At 45.0% G+C, this 27,095-nt stretch overlaps 2 protein-coding genes across 9 annotated transcripts in view; one reads left to right on the top strand and one right to left on the bottom strand.

The window, feature by feature from the left end:
* Window positions 1–32: 32 nt before the first annotated feature.
* ier2a (immediate early response 2a) lies at window positions 33–1,093 on the top strand. The gene has a single exon (XM_076752965.1). The coding sequence runs from the start codon at window positions 114–116 to the stop codon at window positions 645–647; it is 534 nt and encodes a 177-aa protein (XP_076609080.1). The 5' UTR covers window positions 33–113; the 3' UTR covers window positions 648–1,093.
* A 2,327-nt stretch (window positions 1,094–3,420) lies between these two features.
* The window catches only part of cacna1aa (calcium channel, voltage-dependent, P/Q type, alpha 1A subunit, a), a 77,253-nt gene continuing 53,578 nt past the window's right edge, over window positions 3,421–27,095 (bottom strand). For 3 of the 8 annotated variants that reach the window (XM_076752346.1, XM_076752350.1, XM_076752351.1), the window contains 13 exons: window positions 26,468–26,565; window positions 26,202–26,352; window positions 25,669–25,796; window positions 24,165–24,261; window positions 19,613–19,727; window positions 19,009–19,116; window positions 17,912–18,015; window positions 16,144–16,259; window positions 15,904–16,036; window positions 13,469–13,582; window positions 9,646–9,862; window positions 9,131–9,414; window positions 3,421–7,881 (listed from right to left, as the gene is read on the bottom strand). In XM_076752346.1, coding sequence (XP_076608461.1) covers window positions 7,057–7,881; window positions 9,131–9,414; window positions 9,646–9,862; window positions 13,469–13,582; window positions 15,904–16,036; window positions 16,144–16,259; window positions 17,912–18,015; window positions 19,009–19,116; window positions 19,613–19,727; window positions 24,165–24,261; window positions 25,669–25,796; window positions 26,202–26,352; window positions 26,468–26,565 — 2,490 coding nt within the window. In that variant the 3' untranslated portion in view covers window positions 3,421–7,056. The remainder of the gene's footprint in view (window positions 7,882–9,130; window positions 9,415–9,645; window positions 9,863–13,468; window positions 13,583–15,903; window positions 16,037–16,143; window positions 16,260–17,911; window positions 18,016–19,008; window positions 19,117–19,612; window positions 19,728–24,164; window positions 24,262–25,668; window positions 25,797–26,201; window positions 26,353–26,467; window positions 26,566–27,095) is intronic. The other 5 variants (XM_076752353.1, XM_076752348.1, XM_076752347.1 and 2 more) reach the window with 5 other exon arrangements.

Here is a 27,095-nt window from a genome sequence, read left to right as displayed (position 1 = left end):
TAAGTACGTGTCCTGCTCCCAGTCCGGGTCTGTATTGTGTCTGTGTTTGAAGTCAGAATCAATCCGTAACCTCCTGTTGTTTGTCCTGGACTAGTTTCAAAACAAGCTTCGACATGGAGGTCAGCGCCGAGGCCAAGAGGATCATGGTGGTTGCTTTGGGAAAACTGTACAGCTCCCGCACCCAGCGAGGGGGTCTCCGTCTCCACCGGAGCCTCCTGCTGACCATGGTGATGAAATCCGCTCGGGACTTGTACCATGCGGCCCAGGCGACGGCAGAGAGTGTTTCATCGGGATGTGAACAGCAACACACCACAGCTCAGCCTCATCTGGAGCTCAAGGGTCCCGCTTCTCCCGCCACCGGAAAGCCTCGGATTTTACCCCGAGAGGAGGTCGTGTGTCCCCCCACCGGCGCAGAAGACAAGGAGAACCTGTGCCCGACCGGCCCGGCGCAGCATTCGCGGAAAAGACGGGGCAAAGCGGCCGTGGAGCCGGACTTTCTGCCGTGTAAGAAAGCAAAACTTGAGCAGGGGAGCTGCCCTCAACAGCTCGCAGTAAATTCACTATTAATGGACTACGTGAAATGCAGCAGTGAACTGGGAGCTCCCCCGACCCCCATGCCTCTACAGAGAGCCATCGCAGCGTGTTGAACCCTGCGCTGATGAAGGGCGATGAACTTTCCCACACGGCCTGAGAGCCTGAACGCGCCGTACAGCGGCTTTGTTTCAGGGTTTGGGATCGACACCCGCGACAAAGCGTCCCGAGCGCGACTCTGAACAAGCCAGGGCATGTCAGAGGAATCACGGAAGCAGAGCAGTCGGTGTGTGGTCGTCCCGCTGACTTTTGGCCTAGTTGTCGGCCTCAGCTCAGGGACTGACCCCAGCTTGCCGAAAGCGGAGCGAAAGAACTGGTTCATCTGCACGAGGCCATGAGCTGCGTTCACGAACATTTACACAAGCGTGTTCAGGAAGCAGGTTGTTGATCTGCTCAGCAAATGCGACCTTGTATGTTTGTGTGGAGTGCTGACTGAAGATGAGAAATGTGTTGATGCATTCAAGTGTAAAACATTCAATGACTACGACTACCTCGGTATTTATTAAACACTTTTGTACTTGATTCGGAGTGATGTGTTGTTCATGGCATGAATTCTGTCTGTGAGAGAGGTGGAAACAGGGTGGCAATGAGGTGAAAGCCGAACGTGGGTGTGTGACAGGAAACTGGTTTGGGTGTGAAGAAGTTTGCCTCCTTCCCCCACAACTTCCCACCTGCCACACTGATTTGCAGAACAAAAGCAGGAGGGTAATTCATGAGTAAAGAGTGACGGGGGAGGCTGTAAAGCCATTGAGCTGCCATGCACTGAGAATAATCAGGACTCTGGAGTGTTTTACTGTGGCCTGAAGACTGTAATGACAATAGTCATTGGTCCAGCAAACAGGGTGCAAAAGGTTAGGTTAAACATTGAGTTAATGCTGAGTGGTGCCTATAAATGTGGGTAATCCTTTGCAACATACAGAGGAAGGAAGACAAGGCTTTGTCGGGTTTACAGACAACTGACTCATTTTAATCTGAGTGAAGGTGAATCTGAAACAGTTCAGTATCATTTCCAGTCAGTCTGCGCTAACCCACCAGGAACCAAGGAGGGTTTCCACAAAGCTGCTCCATAACATATAGAGAACGTTCATTTACTTTTATGTGTTTAGGTTTTTTTTTTTTTTATACTCGCTGGCTGTAACGACTTAATTTCCTCAGTGTGGGATCCATAAAGTCTTATCTCATGTTAAAGTAGGTTGTAAGTGTTGGAATGCACTGCCCAGACGGACGACGGAGGTGGTGCAGCAGGGATTCACCCGAGTTGGAGGGGGAGGGGGTTAACCCAGGAAAACAGAGGAAGGAATGTGGGGGGAAGTGCCTGTGTGAGCCCTGTGAGGCCCCAACTGTGCCGCTCAGTCTTCCGGCTGAAACCAGAGCACGCTGTCTGTGTGCACAGGGCCGGGGTGGGGGGCCGGAACCGTCGGGACATGGCTGTGAAAATACACACATCATACACATTATAGAGATAGACGCACACTTTTTCGCCTTCTTGTGTAACTCTATTCCGATCACTCGTTCCTCCTTTTCTCTTCCCCCTCTCTCTCTCTCTCTCTCTCACAGAAGCTCATTGTGACTGAATGTGCTGATTCGTCCTTTTTTTCTGCATGACTAAGCACAAGATGTCATTTTCTAGTGGCTATTTGGTATTTTTCAAACTGGCTAGAATTCAAGCTTTACAGAAACAGAGCAAAGGGAAGCTGGAATGCACATGAGATGAATCCACTCAGAGCAACTGGTGTTATTTCAGTCACTAACCCATCATCAGTCCATTACGTTTGTTTACTAACTGCTGGGACTCCCAGGAAGAAGAGATTACCCACAGCAGTTTTACAAAGTATTCCTGAGTCCACGTATTAATATCCTTTACACAATCATGCGTTCACAAAGTGGTGAACCTCACTTGTGAACAAATGAGCCTTTCGAAAATGCCCGCTTTGTAACCGTATCGTGATACTATCACCTGTTACCAATGAACCTGTTTACCTGTGGACAGGTTTTTTTTTTTTTGTAGCAGATCTTCCAGCTCACTGCTTTAGCTTAAAGGCCTTCAAGTGCACAGTTTAGTTCAGGCTCACCGCTCTCATTAACCCTGTTCCCAGCCACAGCAGGAAGCTGTGTTTCGCAAAAAGCGGATGCCATCTGCCCAGCACCAAATGGAAGACATAAAAAGTTTGAGACTAGTTAGTGTACATAGTGGGGCATTCAGCAGCGGTGGGGCCAGATATGTCCCCCAGGAGACAGCAAAACAGAGCTAAAAGAAAGTGAACATATAACATTTGGCAGGTGGACAGAAACATGACTGAAGTGAAGGATAATGCTGCTCTGCTGGATGTGTGGCCAACTGTTTGTTAACACATACACAACAACTGTGTTCACAGCTTGTTCTACTGCCTTAAAGTAGCCAAAAACAATCAAGTCAATGCAGCTTTAAACTCCAGCAGTTTGCCTTGCGTGATACACATTCCTGTCACACTGTACCACTGACCTGCAGGTGGGGGTAATGCAGGAAAAAAAGCAACGTGCCAGCAAAGACAGAGAAGAAGACTGCAGCCAGTGAACATGTATGCAAACAATGCTTCTTTAAAAATGTTTTTTTTTAAAAAATGGTTCTGCAAATGTTTCATGAGGAAGGAAACGCTTGTTTGAACTTGATTCATACAAATAATTTTTGTGAGTAACAGTGAATATAAACAGAACTTCAGTGCAATAACAAGACAAAATACACAGGGGACCCTTTAAGCCACAATATGAGCCACACACACCCACAACACACACCTTCACAGAGCAAAGGACTAAAGCAATAATGTGGACAAGAAATGAGGCAAAGCGGTGTGCATTCTCTCTGGATTTTATTCTTTAGGAAGAGTTCTGTTTGGAATTACAAAATGCACTGGTAGAAATAGCGGTGAGACAGGTTGAGAGTGCGACAGATAAGAGTGTGAGAGAGACAGAGTTAGAGAGAGAGAAAAAAGAGGGAGTGAGTGAGAGATCAAAGGTTCCACAGCCAGTTAGAATGAGTACATCGTCAGATTTGGCTCGCTCCTGCACCCCCTGACCCCCACAAAAAGTAGATGGGAGAATACGCCGTCTTCTGAACTGTACTTTCTTTTCTTTGTATACATTTTTTTTAAAAACAGTTCTTTTTTTTTGTGGTGTCCTGAACATGGTCGTATTGTGCATCAACCCCATGTAACAGAAGAAAACAAACGAGACCGACTCTCACCAAAGTCTCTGTCGTGTTTTTATTCTTTAGACGTTTTTTTTTTTCTTTTTTTTGGAATTTTTAACCTTTTTTGTTCTCAAAAATAGAAGGAAAAAAAGGAAACGTTGCTTTTTAAAAACATCTATCTATTTATATATCTTTTTTTTTTTTATTCCTCTGAATTCATTAATCTGCTTTTTCTTTTTATGTCCTGAAGATGACTGTTAACCCACGGTGTGGCATGCACATAGCACATGCATTTCTGGAACTAGATATTTTTTCCTTTTTTTTTTTTTTAGTCTTTTGTACTTAAAAAAAAAACCCAAAAACTCTTTTTTTTCTCAGTAGCGGCTTTACATTGCTTTTTGAAGACTTGTGTGGTTAATCAGCGTGTTAGTGGATTTCACTGCAGCATAGACACAAACATGGATGGTGAATGTTTGGGACTTTGCATGTTTCATTCAGGGGTTACTGACATCACTCACACACACACACGCACACGCACACACACACACACACACACACGTACGCAAAGTGTTGAAGATTGTTTACAATGACTAAAACATCTTAAAGATTTCAAAATGATTTCTGGAGACAAAGAATAGAAAGCAAAGCAAGCACAAAAAGAACACTAAAACCGATCAGAAACACACTCATCCATTTACACACACACACGCAAAAAAACCCACTTACACACACACCACAACCAGGAGCTACATACCTAGTGTGCTTTCTGATTTTTAAGTGTAGTGATGTGAAAAAATACTTGTCTGTGACATTCCACTGAGGTTGGAAAGACACTAATAGGCAGTTTTTTTCTTTTCTATTTTTTTTTCTGTGCATTCTCTGGTCAACGTGTGATAGGCCTCCAGGTAAAACGCAGGTCAAACGTATGAAATAATAAGAAGAATGTTGGGGCTGACAGTGGTGTGCATTAGCAAGTGTTAGTTTGAGGCACACAGAGAAACACACAGAAAGAAATCAAAGATATACAGGAGTGATAGACACAGAACACAGATGTTTTCCAGGACCATGACGAGGCCCAGACATCTTTTCTCCAACCCATCTGAACCGTGCGACTGTGCCATTCGGTCGCCTGTGTTTACACGTGGTGAACACAGTGAGGTGGTTTACAAGTGAGAGAATGAGCTAAACCGGTGCACTGGTACTGTATAACAACTCTCAGTCAGAAGTGAAGTAAAGGGGGAGATACAAAAACTGGAAGGACACTGTCTGTCACACAGCGCCACCAGAAGGTCACAAGTGGTGGTGGAACTCTGCTCCGTCTCTGCAGTACACTCATCCTTTTAACCGCAGAAACCTGCAGGAAACTGCCGTGTTTGAGATTTAATCAATCAAATTTCGTCTAAATTCTGTATAGTCTTTAGCTTTGAAAAAGAGTGACAAGAGAGGCAGACCTATTGACTGCTTTGAGTAATCTCTGTGCCTCATGTTTGGCCTCCTGCAGACTCATTCTCCCACAGTGCAACTGTGGGTTAGAGCTCCACCTCAGGGCTGGAAAAAGGACACGCTGAGCTCAAAACAAAGTAAACACACATAACAGAATACTATAATACCAAACGTGGAGAATCTGTCTCATCATCGCGATCATCACGATCATTTTAAGTTATTATATTATCAGTTTATCCATTATTACGGTCAATAACAAAGAAAACAAAGATGAAGAGTTTCTCTCCTTTCTCCGGCTTTCTATTGGTCTCTTTCTCTCTGATGTCTCTGTTTTAACCCCAAACCCTGGAAGACTTTGAGATGTTACTGATTTGTCGCACTTATTCAATCCCCAATATGGACGCCGCATCTTTCATCCACTTTACCCTGCTTCCCAGTGTATTGTTTTAAGGATCAGTTAGTTACAAAAAGCTACTTCCACAAAAAATATGTGCAATTCCAGCTGTGCCAGTGGCAGGCATCTGGCACAGAACATACAGACAAGCAAGCAAAAAGTAATCCTTTTGTTCCTTCTAGATACAGATGCAGTAACTATCCAATTGCCCAATAGCCTTCGATCACTTGATTTGAGTGTACATGAAGGTACAGAGAGGAATGTCACACAGAGGAGAGAGAGAAAGAGACACAGAAAGGCATTTTTACGAAAAAGAGAGAACCCCTAAAGACCACAACAGAAATGACCAAGTAAAGTTTCCCCCCGCATACAGTAGATTTTCATTGTTGCTATTATTATTATTATTTTTTGTATCATTCATGCAGGATTCCACAGGGTGTACAACTCCGCAAGTCTAAAAAACGAAGCTGTGTGGGGTGCAACAGAAGATTCAAGCTTCGATGTTTTGAAGAAGTAGAAGAGAAGGAGGAAGAAGAAGCAGGAATAGAAGAAATACTGCAGAAAACAGTTATTGGTTTGTTTTTTGTTTCTGTTTTTTTCTTCTCTCATAGGTCATAGGTTGAGGTTGGTTAAATTGTTTGTTTCTGGGAGGAGGGTGTTGTCCAGGGACAGAGGTAAACATCCCCAACGCACCCATCCTGTCCTCTAGATTTTGACCGAGGGACTTGTCAACCCCGTGCAACACTCCCCAACTCTCCCACCCACGTAGCCATCTCACCTCATACAGGTGGAGGGCTCATTGTCAGTTTTGTTCTTATTTAAAAACACAGATGATAAAACTCATCAATATTCAACTGGTGGCTGGGAGGGTTGGATTTGATTCTTTTTGCAGCTAACTTAACTGAAGTTAGCGTTGAGAAGCCAAAGAAAAACCAAACCGAAACAAAACAAAACAAAAAAACCAGTGGTCGTTCTTTTGTCTCTGACTGTAAAGTGTCTTTTGTCGAGTCGCAACTCTTGACATCTTGTAAGTGGCTGTAGCTCATTGCCAGAGGCATAATTTAAGACACACAAAGACTAGTGTCCATCACCCCTCCTGCTTGCATCCTTAAAAACTGCAGTTTGAGGTTGGTCTTATTTGGCATCAAGAGATGAATGTAACAACAATGCAAGTAGAGCATGGAGGTGGTTTGTTACCTCCTCTTGCACCCCTTGTTTCTCAGATCCTGCCTCAGCAGCATTCTTGTTTCATCCTTTCTTCCTGACACCTGTCCCTTCGTCTAGCCCACCATCCCTGGGACATGCCAAGCAGCGGAGGAGAGGAAAAAATTGAACAGACGAGAAAGAATGAATCATGGTTTCCCTTGGCAGTCAGTGCTCTCCGTCAGAGCTTCCTATCTTCATCTTTCGGTCCATCTATCAATTTTTTTTCCTCCTTACACCCCTCCCCCATCCCCAGAGGCTAGCACCAGTCGTCGTCCTCCGTCTCGCTGTAGGGTTCATGCAGGCCCTTGCGGGGACCCCTAGAATGCCCAGCTGGAGGGGGGACCTTGTGAGGTCCAGTATGTGGGGGTCCATGGAGATGTGTGGAAGGTGATGAAGAGCGGTAGCCATTGGGTAGGCGGCGTTGGGCAGCAGGCTGCATCTGGCCCTGTACAGGCCCAGTCAGGGCAGTGGTGGGTGGGGGCGCATGGTGGGCAGTCCTAGGTGAGGTGCGACTGGGCTGTGGGTGGGGCGGAGGATGAGGGTGGGGGTTGTTTACAGGGTGAGGCTGGGGTGGAGGAATGGGATGGGGGTTATGTGGCTGTGGTTGTGGAGGAGGCGGCAGTGGATGGTTGGCCAGAGCATGGGGGTGGGGGTTGCCACCCTGCATGGGGCTCTGCTCATAGGCAGGTGGTTCATGGTGGGGTTCATAGTCCTGGTACTCCTGGTTGTAGAAGCAGCCATCCCCTTCCATAGAACCGCCTCCTCCACCTGTGTCTCCCCAGCGAGGTGGGGGATGATGACCCTGGCGGGGTGCGCCATGATGGGCCAGTGGCAGGCCAGCGGGGGGAGGGCCTTGGCCTTGGGGAGGCTCAGGTGAAAAGCGGCGCGGGGCTGGGGCTGGGACTGGGGCTCGGCCCTGTGGTCCCCCAGGTGGTGCGGGCATGGCCTTACGGACTACAGGGGAGTAATTAACATGGGGCCGGGGTGTTGCAGGGGTCTGAGGCAACTGTCGACGGCCTCGGCGTGGCGTACTGGTCCCCGAGGTTGAGGGGACAGGACTTCCGCTGACCGAACTACTGCCCTACACAAAAAGTGAAATAAAGCAAATAAAAAGAACGAACCACAAATTCAACGACAGAACATGTAGAATAAAGTAGAGGATGGGAAAGATAGAGTGTAAAACAAATAGAAAGGGAAAGAAAGAAGGCAGGAGAGTCCAGATAGAAAACAACAGGAACAAAAACCACAGCAACAATAAGAGTAAAAGCACCAGTCATAATGTATGTGGAGTGGAGGAAGAGACAGGCAGAAACGAAAGGCATCGAAAAGTAACAGAGCAGAGGATGTGGATAAAAAAGATGAGATTCCAAACAGCACCATACATAGAGAAGCGACATGTCACGCAGAGGAGAGAAAACAAAAGACGACAGGAGAAAAGAAGGGTAAAGGGTTGATTTCCGGAGCAACAAATGTGGTACAGGGTAAACAAGGAGACTAAACATACATAAAATGTGTTTGGTTGTAAATTATTGTGAGTGAGCTGCAGATATGTCTGCAACATGCTGACTTCCAAAAAGTTCTTTTTCAAATTACAAAGACAAAAATTCAAATAGTGGGAAAACGTTTCATCTTCCTTTGCAAGACTTTTCAAATTTGAACAGCATTTGAAAAGTCTGAATGGTGTGCGTCACACAAGATTGTCAGCAAAGGTACTACTTCATGACATTACTAAGATGTTGTAGGTTATGTGTTTGGAAAAGGATGCCATAAAAGGAAAGGTAGTGGGGGGGGCATGAGGGAACATTGGCAGTGTAAAAACATTTAGGTAGGGCAGATAGGGGCAGCAGTCAGGGACTCAAATATACATTTCTATGCATATTTGTTGGGTAGTTGGAACAGTGATTTGATAACTGTGACTTCATTTAACAAACATTTACTTGTATTCACAAGATTATCCCCACAATAATGAACATATTTGTGTGCATGTAGTCAAATATACACATATCTATCTGACTATCTTTGCCAATTTGAACTCAACTGTGTGTTGTAAAGAGAAACAACACACCCTGGCCTCTAATTTGAGGGCAGCATCAATTCTATAATAATTCAAGATGTGTCTTTGTAACGTACTTTCTAGTCAACAGTGAGTTTAAAGTACAGTGTTTTGTTATCGTCAGAAAAGGCCACCATGGCATTATTGGGTGACTGCACCAGTTAACCACCATCAAACTAGAGGCTCTTGTGTTATATTTTTCAGCATATCACTGAGTTTTGTGTTAAAAAAGCTCCAAACCTCAACACCACATGCACACAAGTACCCTGGAGCCCACCTGTCTGTGCGTCATGCACTCGCGACCCTCACTGGGTGATCGCGACCAGCGCCTGTCCCTTTCTCTCTCCCTCTCCCGGTCATGGTCTCGATCACGGGAGTGCCTGTGTCCGTACTCTCCCCCTCGCTCTGCTACATAGCGCTCCTTGTCCACAGAGCCGTGGTGGTGGTGATGGTGGTGGTGGTGCTTCCGGTCTTTGGACCGGCCGCGGTCTCTGTCACGATCCTTGTCTTTGGATGTGAGGTCACCTGACTGGGTGGTTGTGCTCAGGTCTGTGCCCAGGCCTGACGATGGAGTTTATTGGTGTTATTATTGGGGTTAAGTAGAGTAAAAACATAAGACATAAGAATACTTAATGGGTGCACAAAAATAAATGTTCAATCTTTCAAATGAGCTTAATTGATTGCAGAAGGTTCAATACATACATACTGTGCAACTGTGTTAATACAGTACCCATAAGACCATAACGTTATTGCTTTCTTTACATGAGTCTGTGTGCATGTGGTCTTTCCGACCTGTGTCAGCCTCCGTGTAGCGACAGAGGGACCTCTCAGACGCCCGATGGCCCCGGTCTTTTCGCCGGTGTCCATGTCTGGAAGTTCTCCCCTCCTCAGGTATTACACGCTCCATGTTGTAGTCGTCCGCCCCTCCTTTGTCTCTGTGGCCACGGCCAGACCTGCTGTGGCCCAGCGACGATGCTGAGCGTTTCATGGGACTGCTGTCATTGATGGTCTGAGAGGGAAAAAGAGAGACCAACGAGGCAGGGAGGGAGAGAGAGGGAGAGATGCAGTGGATTCCTTTGACTGTTGAGTTTTTTGTGAGCTATGGGGTAAGAGACACTGTGAATATGTGTACTGTGTGTGTATGCATGTGTGTGAATGGGATCTGCTTTCTTGAACTTGAATGATGAAAGCCCACCTGCCTTCCTCCCACATCCCATCCCAAGTCATATATATAACGTTAACGTTCCAATCATGCTGTTTAAAAAATATAGATACTGGATACAGTTTATTCTGCACGGGTCGGCAAAAAGCAGCCCTCAATCACATTTGACCCTTACAAAAAGACATCAGCAATTTTTGTGAGTACACTGTAGATACTAGATGGATCGATACATAAATCCTGTATAAAGAGAAATAGGCTGATCTTAATTGCCTCTCTAATATTCAAAATCACCCCTCACTCTGCACCAACGGAGAACTGCTGAACAGCTTCTGGTGCTGAAATGAAGTCTAATAATGATGCAAGATAGAGTTAACAGATGGCTAATAAAGCCGCTTCTTAAATGAAACTATATCTTACGTCTTCAATTCAAGCACGTTTTATTCAACAGTGTTATATAACCAAAAATTTTTAATATTAAGATTATACTCTTACAAAGAGCGACAGCTGTGATGCTAAGGAGACACAGCTGCCTGGTTTTGGTAAGCAAGGGTTAGATCACCTTTAAAAGTCCTGTTTTCATTACCCACATTTGATTATCCAACTTAGCTTAGGTCCAAGTTTGGCTACTGCTGGCCGAGGAGTGGACTGAAACACCAACCAAACAGTGTTACAACCCCAACTCCAAAAAAGGTGGGACGCTGTGTGCAATCATTTCCAAATGTGTTTACCGACAGCAGTTTTACAAAGTGCTCCTGAGCACAGGCATGTGTCTCCACTGCCCCCGTGCTAGCTCCCCAAGAGCTGAACCTACAGTAATTGCCGACCCCTGATACAGAGGAATAAAAAAAGTAGATCAGAAAAAAAAAAGAGTAAAAAGAAATAAAAGAGATGATGGCAAACGGCCATGCCTTCCATGCTTCTGTAACTTGCTTTGTAAAGTAGGGATAGAAGGGTCAGTAGGACTTGCAACCATCCTCCATCCTCACCACCCATAAACCCCCGAACATGGCACATTCCAGGCCGCACATAACTCCTCTATTTCTGCTCCGTTTCAGCGTGCTTTCCTGCAGCCATGCAGGTACATAGGGGTTGTCCTGAGTCCTCTACCCACATGAGATCTTCTTTCTGTAGTGCTGAGGCCTCATGCTGTGAGGTGGGACAGCAGGACAGAGCCTATGGTACCACAAGTAGCTGACCTGGACATGTAAACCATATCAGGCTACTTCAGTGCTAGATCCTTGTGGCAGCTGAGCAGGCCAGTTTTACAGTTACTGTGTATTAGACAAATCAGCTGACAAGTGACAGACTGGCAGACTATCTGGCCTCAGAGGAGTAGCACTGAGAATCCCAACAACATATCCATTCACACGCACATACACCCGAATCGTTCCTCTTTCTGTCTCTCATTATTACTCACACACACTCACAAAACTGCCGCTCACATAAACACACACCCACTTAAACGCATTTCAACAAATTCCTTGCATGCAGGTGGGCAGGTGTGAATGGAGACTAGGACGCAGACGGGGAAACACTGACGACATCATTATGGACGAGCACACAGGCATGAGGACAGGGAGCGACAAAGCACTTGCAGCAGCAGCAGCTGAGAGAAAGAGACAGAGAGATATAGAGACGTTGGCCACGAGACAGTGTGGCGTGACGGTTGAGGATGACAGGGGACGTGCAGAGATCAGCCCAATTCCAAACCTACTGTGTTAGAGAAGGATGCTGAGATCAGTTTGGAAGCTGGGCTGGCATCAGATTTGGTCATGCCAAAAAAAAATAAAAATGTAGGCCTAAGAAATAAATAAAACTTGTCACATGGAGATGACAGATGAGGAAAAAATAAGAGCAAAAAGGAGAGAAAAGAGAGAGAGAGAGAGAGAGAGAGAGAGAGAGACAAGACAGGGAAAGACAGGGTACATACACTGAGGGTACTGCCACGTTGCTTCCCTCTCCTCCGCTGCTGTATGAGCACAGAGAAGACGCACACACATACACACAAACACACACACACAACCACACAGACAGAGCCACAAAACACAGCAAAGGTGTGGTCACACACAGAACCAGGAAAGGAGGAAAAGGAAAGGGAGCGGGACAGAAGCAAGGGAGAGCGGGATGGATTGATACACAGTGGAAGAGTAAAGGGGTGCAGAGGAGGACAAGTATCAACCAAAGAGTGTGAGGTGGAGGATCAACCCAAAACGAGATGAGGTGCCACAGTGGACAGAGAGGGACGAGAGAGACAGAAAGAGAAAGAGGGACAGAGAAAGAGAGTCTGATTAGACACCGAAGCAGCAGTGAAGGTGGAAGAGAAACACTTACCACAGACACTGGGGGTGGTTGGCGCCAAAACAGGGTTTTACAGTATAGACAAGGTCACCATGAAAATGCTCAATCAACGGCACCACGGTCACAACAGCAGTGACAACAATCAGCAAAATACACGTACAAATGGATATGCATAGTCTCTTTCTCACACACACACACACACACACACACACACACACACACAATTACAATCAGACAACAGAGTGACAGAGACGGTGTGAATTTCAGGGCACAGTGGACAGACGTCAGTGAGAACAGAGAAAAAGTGCAGAGCACACACATACACACAAAATGCAAGCACACACACACACACACACACACACGCACACACGCATACGCACTTGCACACACGTACAACTGTAATACACAATTTCATGCTGGTTCCAGTCCTGGTTGAAAAAAGCAACAAACCCCCAGCACAGGCAAAACCTTTGATGGGAAGGAAGAGAAAGTTTAGTACAAAAACAACAGCAAAAGATAAAGAGAAAATCATGGAAGGCTGAGAAGTGCGTAAACTCTGTGTGTGTGCGTGTGTGTGTGTGTGTGTGTGTGTGTGTGTGTGTGTGTGTGTGTGTGCACATTTACTTAGAAGTATGTTGTGTCCATATGACAACCAGAGCACTCACCGGGATATGAAACAATATAAAATGGATGAGTGTGTTAGATGGAAATGGGGACAACCACAATTAAAAACCTCCATGCAGGTGGCACGATGACAGAAAGAGCAGAAGACAACAGGGGGAAGGAGAGAAAAGGAGCAGAAGGTCTGACTTTGCCTTGCTGTGTTCTTTTGAATTCAAGTTTGGAGGTCAGCATTTCGGCAAAACATTTCCATGTTTTCGCCAGAAACATCGTCATGATTGGAAATCTTGCTTGCTGGTCGCTCTTTGGATAAAAAAATGTACCTGAAAATCTTTATCTTTGCCCTGTGTCATACGCTTTTTTCAATATGGCCTTCATAAACGTTCTCCAACATGGATTCGAGTAACGGCAGCAATGATTCTTTAAGCAACAAGTCAGACCTTTGAGAATATGATCCTTTCAAACCAAAGGAGATGAGGAACAGAGAGAATGAGGGAAATAGAAAGAGAGTGGAAAGGTGAGAATGCTGCTCACTTGGTTGTCGCCTGGGAGGCGGGGCATGGAAGCGGCCCTGCCATGGCCTTCCATTGGTGGAAAGTGCTCAGTATCCGAGTAACCATCCTGCCCCATCTCTCTCATCTCTACCGTCTGTAAACAGAGCAGGAGAGCAGGAGATGGTGTGACGGCTGCTATGAAAGCTGACAAGGAGTAGGGGGATAGGTGGGAAAGTTTGTTATCCAAAGAAAGCAGAGAACTGAGGGTCTCAGAGAGGTAAAAGTAGTCAGTGGGGGAATTTAGCGAGTGTGTGTATGAAGAGGAACTTTGCAAAGGAATCAGGTGTTTGGGTCTTAAGTGGATAAGATCGAGAGTACAGTATATTCCGAATGAAATTGAATTTTGTGTTTGTAAAGGCTGCTGCAAGCAAATGCACAGATTCTTTAATTAATGGCATCTATGCCAGATGGAGTCACAGCGGGAATGAACTTGAGGGGAAACCCATGTGCAGTCCAAAGGACATGTGAAAAACACAGCTGATCAGATGGCGTTGACCAGGTGCAGGCGCGGATACAATGTGGGCATTAAATGAGTCAAATATTTGGTTTTGTGAAGTATACCTCCGGAGCTGAACGTGGCAGCTGGGCCTGCTGGCTTGGCCTTACGTTGTGTAGCCACACCTCTGTTTACGTTTGTTTAAATTTCAATCATTGGTGGAGGTGGAGTGCCAGTTATTTCATCAAGTAGATTTTAATTAATTTGAAACAGACAGATAAAACATACAAAAAAGAATAAACTCTGATTATGTAACACTGGAAAAAAATAAGGCAGCATGTGTTTGCTGCTCAATGACTGAGTCCGTCATCACATATTTATTGTTTGGGTGGTGTTTTTCCTGTGTATTTGTGCTTTATGAGTCGATTTGCCTCATATCTAGCCAACTGTACGTTATCATTTGAACTAGTTTGAATGAAGCCGACAGCCACTCTCTTCTATCCAACTACTGACTTTAAACTTCTCCAGACCTCTGTTGATTGACATGGAGAAGCGACTATGTTACAGGGCTGACTGATACGGAAACCTGTCAGGCCCTCCAGGAGGTCTACAAGCAGAGAAGTTTAACAGCATGATGAGAGACATGAACCACTCTGAAGACAGAAGCAAGGTAGACTCTGAATGAAATGTGGAAACGCACGGTGAAGGAAAAATTCAGATAAAAAGATCATTAAAATTGCGTGAAGAGACAGGTTGCAGGGATGGAACTAATCACAGGCAAGTTAGCGCAACCTGTTAAAGCTAACTGAAGAATCGAGGTAAGAGAGATTGAAGGAAATGAAAATGACAGAAAGGAAACCAGGCAGTAAAGATGGGACAGTCTAAGCTCTCAACATTTGTGCCAAGGTGGCTTCAGATTAAGCAGCACCTGTAGTATTTAAGAAGAATGTTGTTTATTTACCCTCAACCACAAGCGTAAGATATTATTGATCATACTGACTGAACCAGTTAATGCTCTGATCACTGCTAATTGCTGCTCACTAGGCTGTAGTTACTAGCTGCTGTCAGCTAGTGAGACCAGTTAGCTGTGCAGCTAGTGGCCCTATTAGCTGACTGGCGTCTGCCCGGAATGGGAGCTCGGAGCTCCGAGGGATTATTGGTGTTCACACCGCGGGAAACTGCGCTCAGCAGGCTCCAACCAGGACTCTGACTCCAGGGATGACACGGCAGGTGGAGACAGGAGAGGTGTGAAGTGAGAGAGAGGAAGGTCGGACATCAGCAGGGAGTAGAGCCAGAATATTTTCACATCGAACTCTGTAAATAAGGGCTTATTTCATCCAAACCTAAGATTTGGGTTTTAAGGTTTTGGTGAGTTTTATTTCGTTTCTGTCGAGTCTGAATGAAGCACATTTTAACTTGGCAGCTGAGTTTGTCTTAATTTATTTTAAAACTTAAATTCAGTTGAGTTTTTTTTTTTTTTTTTTTAGACGAAAAGACTAATAAAGCTTGTGAAACATCTCAAACTGGCTGCTTGCACACATCACCCAACTGAAAGTACAGAGGGCTGTACTACTGGACTGTCACCTCCTGAGATACAAAGTGGTATTACAACACAGGGCAGGCTGGGGCTAGCTGGTTAGCATGCTAACTTCAGTGTCTCTGCAAGGGGAAGGGAAAGGGGACACAAACCTGATGTCCTCATGCCTTTAGGGCTTATGAATAAGAGGGACACTGCTTTCAGTGGCGATGGAATTGCAATCTGTACCTGCATGAAAATCATCATTATTCTAACATTTTAAGTATCCTCAATGGTTCTTTGGGACTTATTTGGTAGCAATGGCATGAAAGTAAAAACAAATGCTGAATGGATCAAGTGTTTGTTCACAAAAACTTGAACAGTGTATAATTGTATAATGTGTGTGTGCTGTTTGGTGTGTGGTCATGTGGTCCCTGTGTGTGTGTGTGTATGAGCTTTCTACCTGAGAGTTGGTCATGCTTCCCAGGCCATCCTCAGGGTGTCCCTCAGGACTCCAGCTGCCGACCTTCTGGGACATCTCCTGAGCACGAGCCGTCACCCATGAATGGCTCTCCGGGATCCCCCCCTCTACTGGCCTATGACACACACACAAACACGCACACAGAGTCACAGACACACCTTTCTTAACTGGATTGCTTTCAACAAACCACCTCTTGTAAAGTACCGTCAGCATCTAACTCACAGGCTGTTAACAGTCTCAGTTGTCTCAGGTGGAGGGAGGGCGTTGTTAAGTCCCGGACCCCCATCCTGGGCGGGGGAAGGTGGCTCCACGCGCTGAAACAGTAATGGCGTTCGATTCTGTGTGAGATATACAACATGGCCGTCGCCAGCTATCAGGCAGACTGACAGGGAAATGGAGGGAAAAGGGGCAGAGCAGGAACAGAGGGCATGTAGAGAGGGGGCTGTCGGCTGAAGCGAGGCGAGGTAAAAGAGGTAATGGAAACAGAACAAATGGAGGGGGAGGGGGGGACTCTTGATCAACTGATGCCCAGCAGCTTGCAGGAGAAAGAGGTGGGTGGACTTGGCAACCTTATGAGGCGTCCAGGTTCAGGATTTGAACCATTAGAGTGTTTTATAAGGTCCAGTAAGGAAGTGAGATTCACCCACTCAAGGAAGGATCAAAGGGAATGATCAGTAATCATTTCATCTGGTGACGGATCTAAATAATGTGAAAAAACCGGAGAAAATTAACTGAAACTGATAAAGAGGGAGCACTACAAGAGGGGCTTCGTTCAAACGAGGGATGGAGGACATCATGGCAGATAAACACTGCAATAATCCTGTGGAAGGGAACACACAGCTGGTGAAATGCACGATGGGACAAATGTTGCATTCACTGTCATTCATTTATGTTATAGTTTTGAGCTCTGGGATTTTAAAAATGACTATCTTTTTTGTTTGCTCTTCCTCCATTCAAATCCAAACCGTGGCAAAACTCCCCTCTATGTGTGCAAGCACTAAGTACGATGTACCAGTTAAGTACAACATGTAAAGCACACTTAACACTTTTGATTTTGGTGTGACGGTATCTGCACGAATGACATTTTTGGATCATGAATCACTACTGTGTTTTCCTGGTGGTGGTGCATGAGAAAGCAAAAACAGGGTGAAGGAGGTTCGCTGAAGTTTAACACATGCAATGAATGGTCAGGTTGAAGAATGTCCTCCAAAGCATGCTGCTCTCCAAAAGTTTATGGTCCAAGGTGGCTGCATAAACCTATTAAATTTCAGTTCTGATATCATCTTATCATCTCAATCACCACGATGAAATACAGCAAAATCAATGCGGAGGGTGGTCAGCTCTGTCCCTGAAAGTGTTCTCTCCTTTAACAAGGGAGTGCGTGCTGACTGAAGGGTAGGGTGCAGCAATATCATAATGCAAATCTAACTGTCCAAGGTTACAAGCATGGGTGGTGAGGAGTGAGGAGGTACAGGATATTTACAAGCAGTCAACGGAGGAAAGAATCAAGCTCAGCAAAAGGAGCTGCTCCCATGATGTTGAGGTATGGGCACCTTAGGGGCTGTGACAACCAAACCCTGCAGTCTCTGGCACATAAACAGCTAAATAACTGCACCACGTTGATATAAATCATCTGCTAAATTTGCAATTTTGTATACTTCTCCTCATGAGTTATGTTTGCATAACACAATGCTACAATTACTGTAAAGGCAGTAAGTAAAACTTTGCCCAGCAGATGGCAGTGCTGCATTTGCTGTTAGAAAAGGAGCACTGCATTCAGGAGACAGGAGATTCCATTAGATTGTTATGTTATTGTATTCACCCACTGCATACTTCCTGGATCTGGATCTGGACCGAGGTTGTCACAGCCCAGGCTTGTATGAAAGGGACTACAGCCCTGCAGCCTTGATTTCAGTGCGTCAGTCTGCCTTTGACTTTTAAAGGATCGGATGCAGGTAGTGCAGCGTTTCTCTCCTTGAGACAGCAGTACCTGCTCATCACGAAGAGCCTGCGAGCGCTTGATCTTGCTCTGCCGGTAGTACTCCATGATCATCATGGCAGCGTAGATTTTCCCCACTGTCAGGTCTGTTGCTGCTGAGAGAATGACAAGTTACCCTGCAAGATTAGACCTTTTGGAATGGACCCTGAGCGCGAGGAATGGTAGACAGGGGTGAGGCATGCACACAAACAGAGAAACACACTTGGACGAACACTTAGCAAATAGTCTTTTCACAGACAGTTTTTTTTTTTAACTGTATCGTACTTTAGTTTAATTCTATATAGCATTTATATTTGTCACTGGTAAAATCTCGCAATCAAAGCATCTCATTGTAAAATAAGAATAGGAAGGAAGAATATGAATCTGCAATCATGTGATTGCAAAAATCAACACAAATTTAAGCCATTAAAAAATAAAAACAAAAACATATCGAAGAAAATCTGTGATATCTGATTGAGATTGTTAATGACTTATATAAATATAATTCTAAGAGCACAATACATTTCCTAGCCCCTGACAATTTTCATAGAAAATTTCATAATGTAAAGCGATGACTGCATTTTGCAGCTAGTGCATTAGCATCTGTGCCTTTGTTCTCAGTGTAGTAGCGCTCAAAATATACAGTAACTATCAAGCACAGCTAGCGATCTTATGTATGAAGCCCCTGAAGTGAAAAGACGTCTATAGAGAGTTGATCTATAGTGAGGCACCCTCTGATTTCAGGCACAGAGACAGGTGGAGCAGTGTTGGGGTCTGGGACTTGTGGTGGGTCTATTCTGGTGAGTGCTGAAAGAAAAGAGTTCAGTGAGCGTGCGCAGCTGCTTTGTGTCTACCATGCAGCCTGTGCTTCGTCTGTTTGTTTTCCTTCATGTTCTCATGATTATGTCTTCATAGATGTGAGGTATGTGGGTGTGGGTGTGTGTGGTTAAGGTGCCAGCTGTATCAGAGGGTGCAGCAGTGAGAGAGACTGACTGAGAGAAGCGGTCCTCAGGTGGCGTGAAGAGAAACAACGTTGGAGCACTGGGTGGCACAGGGGTGGCTGCATCCAAGCCACACTGCTGCGCCTGCACCCACACTCTGCAACTTACACTTGTGCGGCGTAACCAGCAAATCCAGCGTCTTCTGGGAGAGATTTGGCCAGATCGCCATCATCTCTTTCCTCAGCTCTGCGTCCATCTGGTGCTTGTCAATACCACCTAAGCAGATTCAATGAACACATGCATGCACACGCACACAAATCCATACACACATATATAGATACATGTCCAAAAACATGGACACACAGAAAAAGTTTCCTCACACACACGCACAGGTGCACACAAACCATTCATAGCCATTCAGATTAATAGAAAAGGTATGAGAGAGGACATACAAACATGAAAACAAAGACAAACAGAAGAAGAGTCGTGTCATTAGTGAAATCATGGTAATAGCTACGGTGAAATCATAACTGTACACAGAATCTTGATTCCACAGGATCTCAGATTTCAGCCTCACATGTTACACATAGGATCTATCGCCAGAAAAAAGCTCATTGTACTTAAGCTACAGTAGGAGACGCATCAGGAAGAGCTGAAGGTGTCTGGGTTCAGCACAGAAATAGCAGACAGCACTGCACTAAGGGGGAAATAAGAAAAAGGAGAAGAAAGACAAGTGAAAATCAAACCAAAGGAAGTAAGAGAGATTCCAAACCTTCCGCACCCTTGGCGATCTTGATGTCCAGTGCCGTGCGGATCAAGGCCATGAGAGTTGAGTTGAAGTGGACCGTGTTGTCATCGGCCACAGGCAGATCCATACGGAGCAGTCTCTGTGGGAGAGCCAATCAGGGCGAGCGGTGAGAAAATTCGGATGTAAGAGGGGTGGCATGTATGTGGAACCTCCAGGTGACAAGGGGAGGGGGGGGCACTGAGTTGGTGGCAGGAGGGGGACGGGGAGCGGGGAGAAAGGAGGGGGTTGGGTGAAGGAGCTGTGCGTAGCATCTGTAGCAGGCTCTGACTCTGCCTGTCCGCCCGTGACAAATGGCCCAGACTCAGCTACAGTGTCAAATTCAGCATACTTGATTTTCAGACATGGAGATTCATAGATTTTAATCTGTTTTGTGATATTAAAGAACCTGTGAGTGCAAGGGCTTCAAACAAAGACATTTTCTTCACGACCATCCCTCCACTTACATATTCACACATTTCACAGCTGTAGTGTTATCTATGAATGTTGACGTCTAAAAGACCTCACAGGTTGGTTGAACTGGCAATCTTGAGCCGCCAATGAAGGAAACAGGAGGACAGGCTGAGCAGCAGCTACTGTTATGCAGAGCTCCCCCTTTTGGTTTGGAGGTTCACAGTGAAAGCAACAGAGACCAGGTGATAAACCAATAAACCAAAAACAACCAAGGGACCAATCTAAGGAAGGGGAACACTTTGGTTTTCGTTTATTGGTTTGATCCTTAAGAGGTCTTGTTGGTTTGTAATTGAAACAGACACCGACACACACTAACTCACAGATGACAGACGTTTGTGTGTGTTTGGTGACAGAAGACGGCGACAACCCAGACATGCAGCATATCATGCCTCCCCCTACATCCCGTTTAAATGCCTCCCCTTTAATCCATCCATCAAAACTTTTGTTTTCTTTTTAATCTCTATTCCCCCAAACCCTTCTTGCACATCCCACCCCCATGCGGCATGCAATGCACACGCAATATGCCTCACAGGACAAGCAGCTGCGCAGCCTTACACAGAAAGCATCCTCTGTTGGCGACATTAAAATGAGTTTGTGAGTCGTTCAAATGTGGCTGTTACTGAACAGAACAAGGAAATTTGTTGACGATGTGGCTAGGCTGAAATGATAGAGCAACTAGCTCTATCGCTAATGTGTCTGATGTCTAATGTGTGAAAAATGGGAACAGACTCAGAGGGTTAATAGGTGAGAGAGAGCAGCATTCCTTGGAAAAAGATAGAAGGAGACGCACAAAAAATGGCCAGCATGGGAGTGTTGTTTTGATGCTAAAATGCTAAATGATTGTTCAGGTGAACATAATCCAGGTATATGTAGGAAATATGAGGTAAAAAAGAAATATTTCTTCCGCCAGAAAATAGATATAATACGAGTTAAGAGAGAAAGCTTAAGGGGAAGAGATGATAGAGAAACACAAATCAATAGGTTAATAGGTTGTGAGTGGAGCATGTAAAGAGAAGAAGTGGCCAAAAATAGACAAACAAAAGACAAAAAAATACGAAGAAAAAAAAGAAAAAAAACATCACTACACTTAGTTGGCTGTAAGAAAGCGGTCCTGCCTGAAAGCGCTGCCGTCTCTCTTCAGGACAGAGACGATGGAAAGCTAAAAGCAGTGGAGCTGGATTGGTCATTGTTCTGTGGACTGGTTGGAAAATCAAAGGGAAGGTTTGGATTTCTCTCATTGGCAAGGTGCTTAGGGGATGTGGGAGGGGAGGTAAGGCATAAATACAGAGACGGCGAACTTCTGAAAAACTGTTCCAGTAATCATTACCCTGGGCCAGTTTAAGATGTCAGGGACGTTTTGCCAAAACCATGAATGTAAAAGCATGGCAGGCTGTTCGGCAGAGGGATTGAGGATCCATCTTTTAGTTCAGGGAGGAGGCTTTTAGGAAAAATGTTTAAAATCAAGAGAATGAGGAGAGAAAGAGAGCATCTTAGGTGAGGTGAGGGTTGAAAAAAAAAGAGAGAGAGAGAGAGAGAGACAGAGCTAGAGGTGCAAAAGCCTGGGTCAAATAGTGCATTTTAGTGCAGGCAGCAATCGTTTTTTTTTTCTTATTAGTATAATTAAGAGATCGTAGATGGAGATATTTCATGAAAAATTAGTTTGGTATACTTTTCTTGACCGACAACTTCTGTGACAGATTATAAACTGCACCAACGCCAGTACTACTTGACCCCAGGCCTGCTGGAGAGGGGGAAGGGAGTTGGACAAAGCAATGGTTAGCGATGGAGTGATCTCCTGGGCCTACAGGCTGTTTGGCCGGCTGCCCCCTGAGGCACACAGTGATCTGCCAATGACGTTTCATGAGACTGTTGTGTTGATCACAAGAGGTGTTACAGGAACACGTGGTCACATAAAGGTAAATTTGTTGTTATCATTCTGTGCATTTCCATTCTGATAACAATTTGTGTGAGATTTAGTGTGTCTGTGTGGATTCTATGACAAACAGGGGTCTGTGTATGGGGTTGGTGGTGGTGGTTATCGGCCATGCAGGAGGCAGGTGAGGGAGTGTATATGTGTGGGGAGGGGAGCAATATGCAGAGATGAGGGGGGGGGCTGGAAACAGAATAGAACTGCATTGACGACAGAACCAAAGGACAAAGAGAAGATTGGACTTGCTGATAGAAAAGGCTGCTCGGGGGCTTGGAGCTGCTACATGAAGGGTAACGGAAAAAGAACTGCTCCTGTATGGCAACCAAAGGCTCTCTGAGGAAAACACATCACTGACACAAGCCTTTCTGCTCTCTCTACCATCAGAATTAACAGAGAACATCCATGTGTGTGTTCATATGGCTTAATTCTGCTGTGTGTTTGTGCGCACCTGTGTGTGTGTGTGTGTGTTTGTGTGTGTGTCTGCCCCATCCACAGGACGGAACGAGTCAGAGGACATAAGTCTAGCGGACCTTCCAAGCCCTGCTGCACACGCATGTTTCTGTGTAAGAGTGTGTGTGTTTAGCAGTGTCTACATGTGTGAAATGTTTGTCTAATGAATTAATATCTTAACGTTTTTTTTTAAATTCATAAATAAGTGCATTCACGTCAACACTAATGTGACATCATTGATTATAATGTGCGTGGCTTTTGCATGTCTGTGTAAATGAGCTTGTGTGTCCATCATACACGGCGCAAACGAGCTGAGAAGGTCCCTCCTTTCGTCCCCTCCTGTGGATACACCCCCCCCAGCCTAACCCTTCACCCTAATTGTCTTGCTACCTCCACCCGCCGATCCCACACCACCACACAACGCCACAACACTGATCAGCCCACCCCGACTTTCCACGAAAAAAGAAACAGAAACAGAACCAAAGAAACGACGACACTAAAGTTTACACCACGTTGAGCGCTTAAATCCCTGGCCCCTCCCCTCCTGGACGCCCCAAAATCCCCCCCCGACACCCATAGGAGACTCGGGTTAAGATGGGGTCCTTTCTGACCTTGTAGGCCACCCGTGCTGGACACCTCTTCCCAAGGCCTAGTGGAGGACACATGTGCCTCAGCATGTCATACATTTCCCTGCAACTGATCCTGCCACTGCATCATCAGCCAGTGCCACCACCCCATTCACAAAAGCACAAAAAAGGGGAGATGGAGACGTCGAGAGAGGGGGGAGAGAGAGAGAGAGAGAGAGAGAGAGAAGAGGGGAGAAAAAGATGCAGTGAGAGAACGAGATTGAGGAGACGATTGATTAGAGTTGAAAAGGGAGAAGGGGGAGGAAGAGGGAAAAAGACCAAAACAAAGTAAAAGAACAAAACAACAGAAAGACAAGGTTATTGGGCTGATTCGGAGAGACTATTGCCATGTGGCTCCTCTCTGAGTTACAGTACTCTCTAATAGTTGGTCATGTGAAAAAAAGAGAGGGAGGAAATGACACAGAGAAGGGAGACAACAGAAGGAAGATTAGGACTGGAATTTGAGAAGTTCTCTTGTAGTATCAGAAGATAATTGTGTGCAAGCAGGACATATGTGTATATGTATATATATATGTGTGTGTGTGTGTTTGCAAAGAGCAGGGCAGAGCTTGACAGCAGGCATCAAGCTGCTCCTGCTCGGACGGGGGGGAGAGAGGGGAGGAAGAGGAAGGGGTGTCAATGCAGTTTCTGTCTTTCCCCCAACCCCCAAAAAACCAAGAACAATGCAACACTACAGTGGGCAACCGTAGCTTGCTACATTATAGCCATGGCTCCACAGCAAGCAAAAGAAAAGAATACTCAAAACAGAAGAAGAAAAAAAAAAAAAAGACTTATTTTACAATGTGGTAAAAACTTCTTAATGTTGATCTTTTTTTCCGTTTCACTTAGTGCATTTCACATGCTTCTCTGGGTGTCTGCATTGTCCCGCACATTCTCTCAGCAGTTCAGAATGCAAGTCGATAATGGTGGAAAAGAAATTGTAAAATTGAAATGAAAAAAAGAAAAAAAAAAAAACATATATAAAGCGGCATTCACTCCATTCCTGGATGCTGTGGCTAGCAAGAGTGGTTGAGAGATTTTGTTTGAATGGAAGTCAAACCTTGCAGGCCACCCTATGGGGGCATTTCTTGCCTAAGCCGAGAGGCGGGTCGATAACTCGTAATAAACTGTACATGTCCTTATAATGAATGCGCCCGCTGCAAGAAGAATACAGGGGAGTTAAGAAACACACGCGTACACACAAGAAAAAACACACACACACACACACATCCAGAAAGAAGAGAGAACATTGGGAGGAAGAGCACAAGATTGACAAGAACACAGTATCTGAAAATACTTAACAATATATTTGCTTTATATTTATATAGACACCTGAATAGACCTATACACACACACACTTTATGCACTTCACTGCGTGCCACACATTGTTAAATGTGGTCCTCTCTCTTCCCCTACTCCTCAACCTTAATTTGGTAGCCTTTTCCTTTCCCTGACTGGATGTGTGTAATTAAGGAATTGAGTAGAAAAGCATGTGGTTGGTAAACAGCTAAATGCTTAATAGCTGCTTGTAGTGCGCAGATTCACTCCCTCTTAAATATGTGTTCAATGTCAGCCGTGTGTCTCTGTTCCCTGTCTTCTGTTTCCCGCACAGCAGTGTCCATGTCATAGTCAGGAAGGCGGGGTTGCAAGTAGTTAGTTTCAAGAAAGGGAAAACACATTTCATATATCAGTTATCTGCTCTAAGGTATACAATTTTTGATTACCTGCAATCAGCTATTTAAATCTCTCTCATTTTTCCAACCAACGTTTTCTCCCTCATTTCAGTCTTTTATCTGCCTTCTCCTCCTTCTAGTCTTTTATTCTACTCTTTCCCCTTTTCCTTACCACTTTCAGTGTTTAGAGCAGTCTACGTTCAATCTACAAGACAGCAAGAGGGCAACACACAGGCACTGGAATACAGATACCATGAAACGTAGCATGTCTACAGTAGACATTTAGCTTTGTATGGAGTGGAGACGTTTTTTTTTTTTTTTAGCAGTATGCAGATTCCAGGAGAGGGAAGAGGTTTGGGAAGGGGTGGGAGGTAATTCATGACAGTTTACAGCAAAGAGGAGGAAGGGGAGGAGGAGGAGGGAGGGGTTGTACGGCGTGAGAGAGATAACCAGATGCCTGATGAGGTTATACTCAGATCCGTTACAGCCCCCTTGCAGCTCTTTCACTAGAAAATTCTGCTTTATTAACCAGTTGACACCCCCGTTTCGCTCATTTTCCGTCTATTTCTAGACAATGTGCAACACCTTGTGCTCATGTTTTACGCAATAAAAAACACAGTTAGTGCATTATTAAGAAGCTACTGATTTCATTACTTGCTCTGTTTGAACTAGCATATCAAAACAAGGAATATATAGGTTTTAAGTGATGTCTGTGGTTTCATGTGGACTAGTGGAGCAAAAAAAAAAAAAAAAAACAGAAATGTGACAGATTTATAGATAGAACTTCTTAATCATAAAAAGTGTATCACGTCACTGTCAAGGCCTGTCAAATTTATGTTGCGCATATGTATGTGTGTATGTGCACCTGAGTGCGTGCACATTACCACTCACCAGGCTGCAGGATCATATTCGGCCCATATCCTGACATACTCATCCAGGTGGTGAGGTCCCAGTATGGATGAATCTCTGGTCAGGTACTCAAAGTTGTCCATGATGACGGCTACAAACAGATTCAGCATCTACACCCGTGCACACATGAACACACACATACACACATGTGCAAAAGTGAAACATCTGATATGATCCTTTTCCTTTCTTAACAATCGCCATGATACATGTCATCAATGACATGTCAGTGTGTTATGTTCATTATGTCTTTTTTATCATAGAGAAAGTAGTTGCTGTCCAGAGAATTTTTTTAATTTCTGGGCTGTTTTCTCTGTATTTATGAATTGCCTCACAGGCTGGATCAAATGGTCTCGTGGGACACATATGGCCTGGAGGCCGAATGTTTCCCACAGCTGGTTTAGATTTAAGACAAAATGGGCGTGGACTCTTGGGATTTGCAATATCTTGCTAGAAGGCGTCACGTTGACATAACAGGGTGCAGATGAGGGTGCTGGGATTATGTCGTGTGCACTCACCAAGAATGAGCAGAAGAAGATGAAGGAGACGAAGTAGAGGTAGGCAAACTGGCTGCCACACTCTGGGTCTGTGTTCCCTGACAGGGGGTCACACTCCTTACCCCCCAGACATGCCAGCATGATCTCGTGCCAGGCCTCTCCCGTCGCACTCCTAAAACACACAAACGTTTCCTTGAGTTTTGAAGCATTTGACGCATAAACTTTCAGAGGTTACAAATATTCACATTAACAGTTTCACACACACACATATGTTCACTCATAAGCACCTGAAGAGGAGCATGAGAGCCTGTATGAAGGTCCTGAAGTTGTTGTGCTGATTGATGGCACTGTCTCCGTCCTCTTCAATAGCAATATTCCCAAACAGCTGTTGAATAAAATCACATTGTTAACACTGAAAACCAGACTTCAGTTGTTCATCAGTGACCTTTCTGGCCAGAGTTAAAGGACCAGTGTGTGTCGGATTTAGTGAGACTGCAGCCAACTGAGCACCCCTCCCCTCGCCTCACCCTCCCCTTCCAAGTGTGTAGGTGAACCTACAGAGGCCACTAAAAAGGCAAAAAGAAATATTTAGAGCACTGAGATATAAACAGCTCACCTCCTTTTTTCAGGTGATTGTACACAAAAGGAAACATATTAATGAATATAATATTCCATTTCTGCCAACAGATCCCCCTAAATCCTACACACTCGTCCTTTAATACCCTAAAAACCTCTACTGCACGCACGTCATCGTCAATTATCATCCTCCTCCTCCCATTATGCACCAAATCCTTATGACCACTATCATCATCCTCATTCCCCTTTTCAACATCCTCCTCCTTATTATCATTATCCTATAAAATATATTTAATGTATCCCAAAAGCACTATAGCAATTTTTAGGTTGAGGCTCTCA

Source organism: Chaetodon auriga, chromosome 16 (assembly GCF_051107435.1).
Source record: "Chaetodon auriga isolate fChaAug3 chromosome 16, fChaAug3.hap1, whole genome shotgun sequence".
NCBI lineage: Eukaryota > Metazoa > Chordata > Actinopteri > Chaetodontiformes > Chaetodontidae > Chaetodon > Chaetodon auriga.
This window is presented reverse-complemented; position numbering and strand designations above follow the sequence as displayed.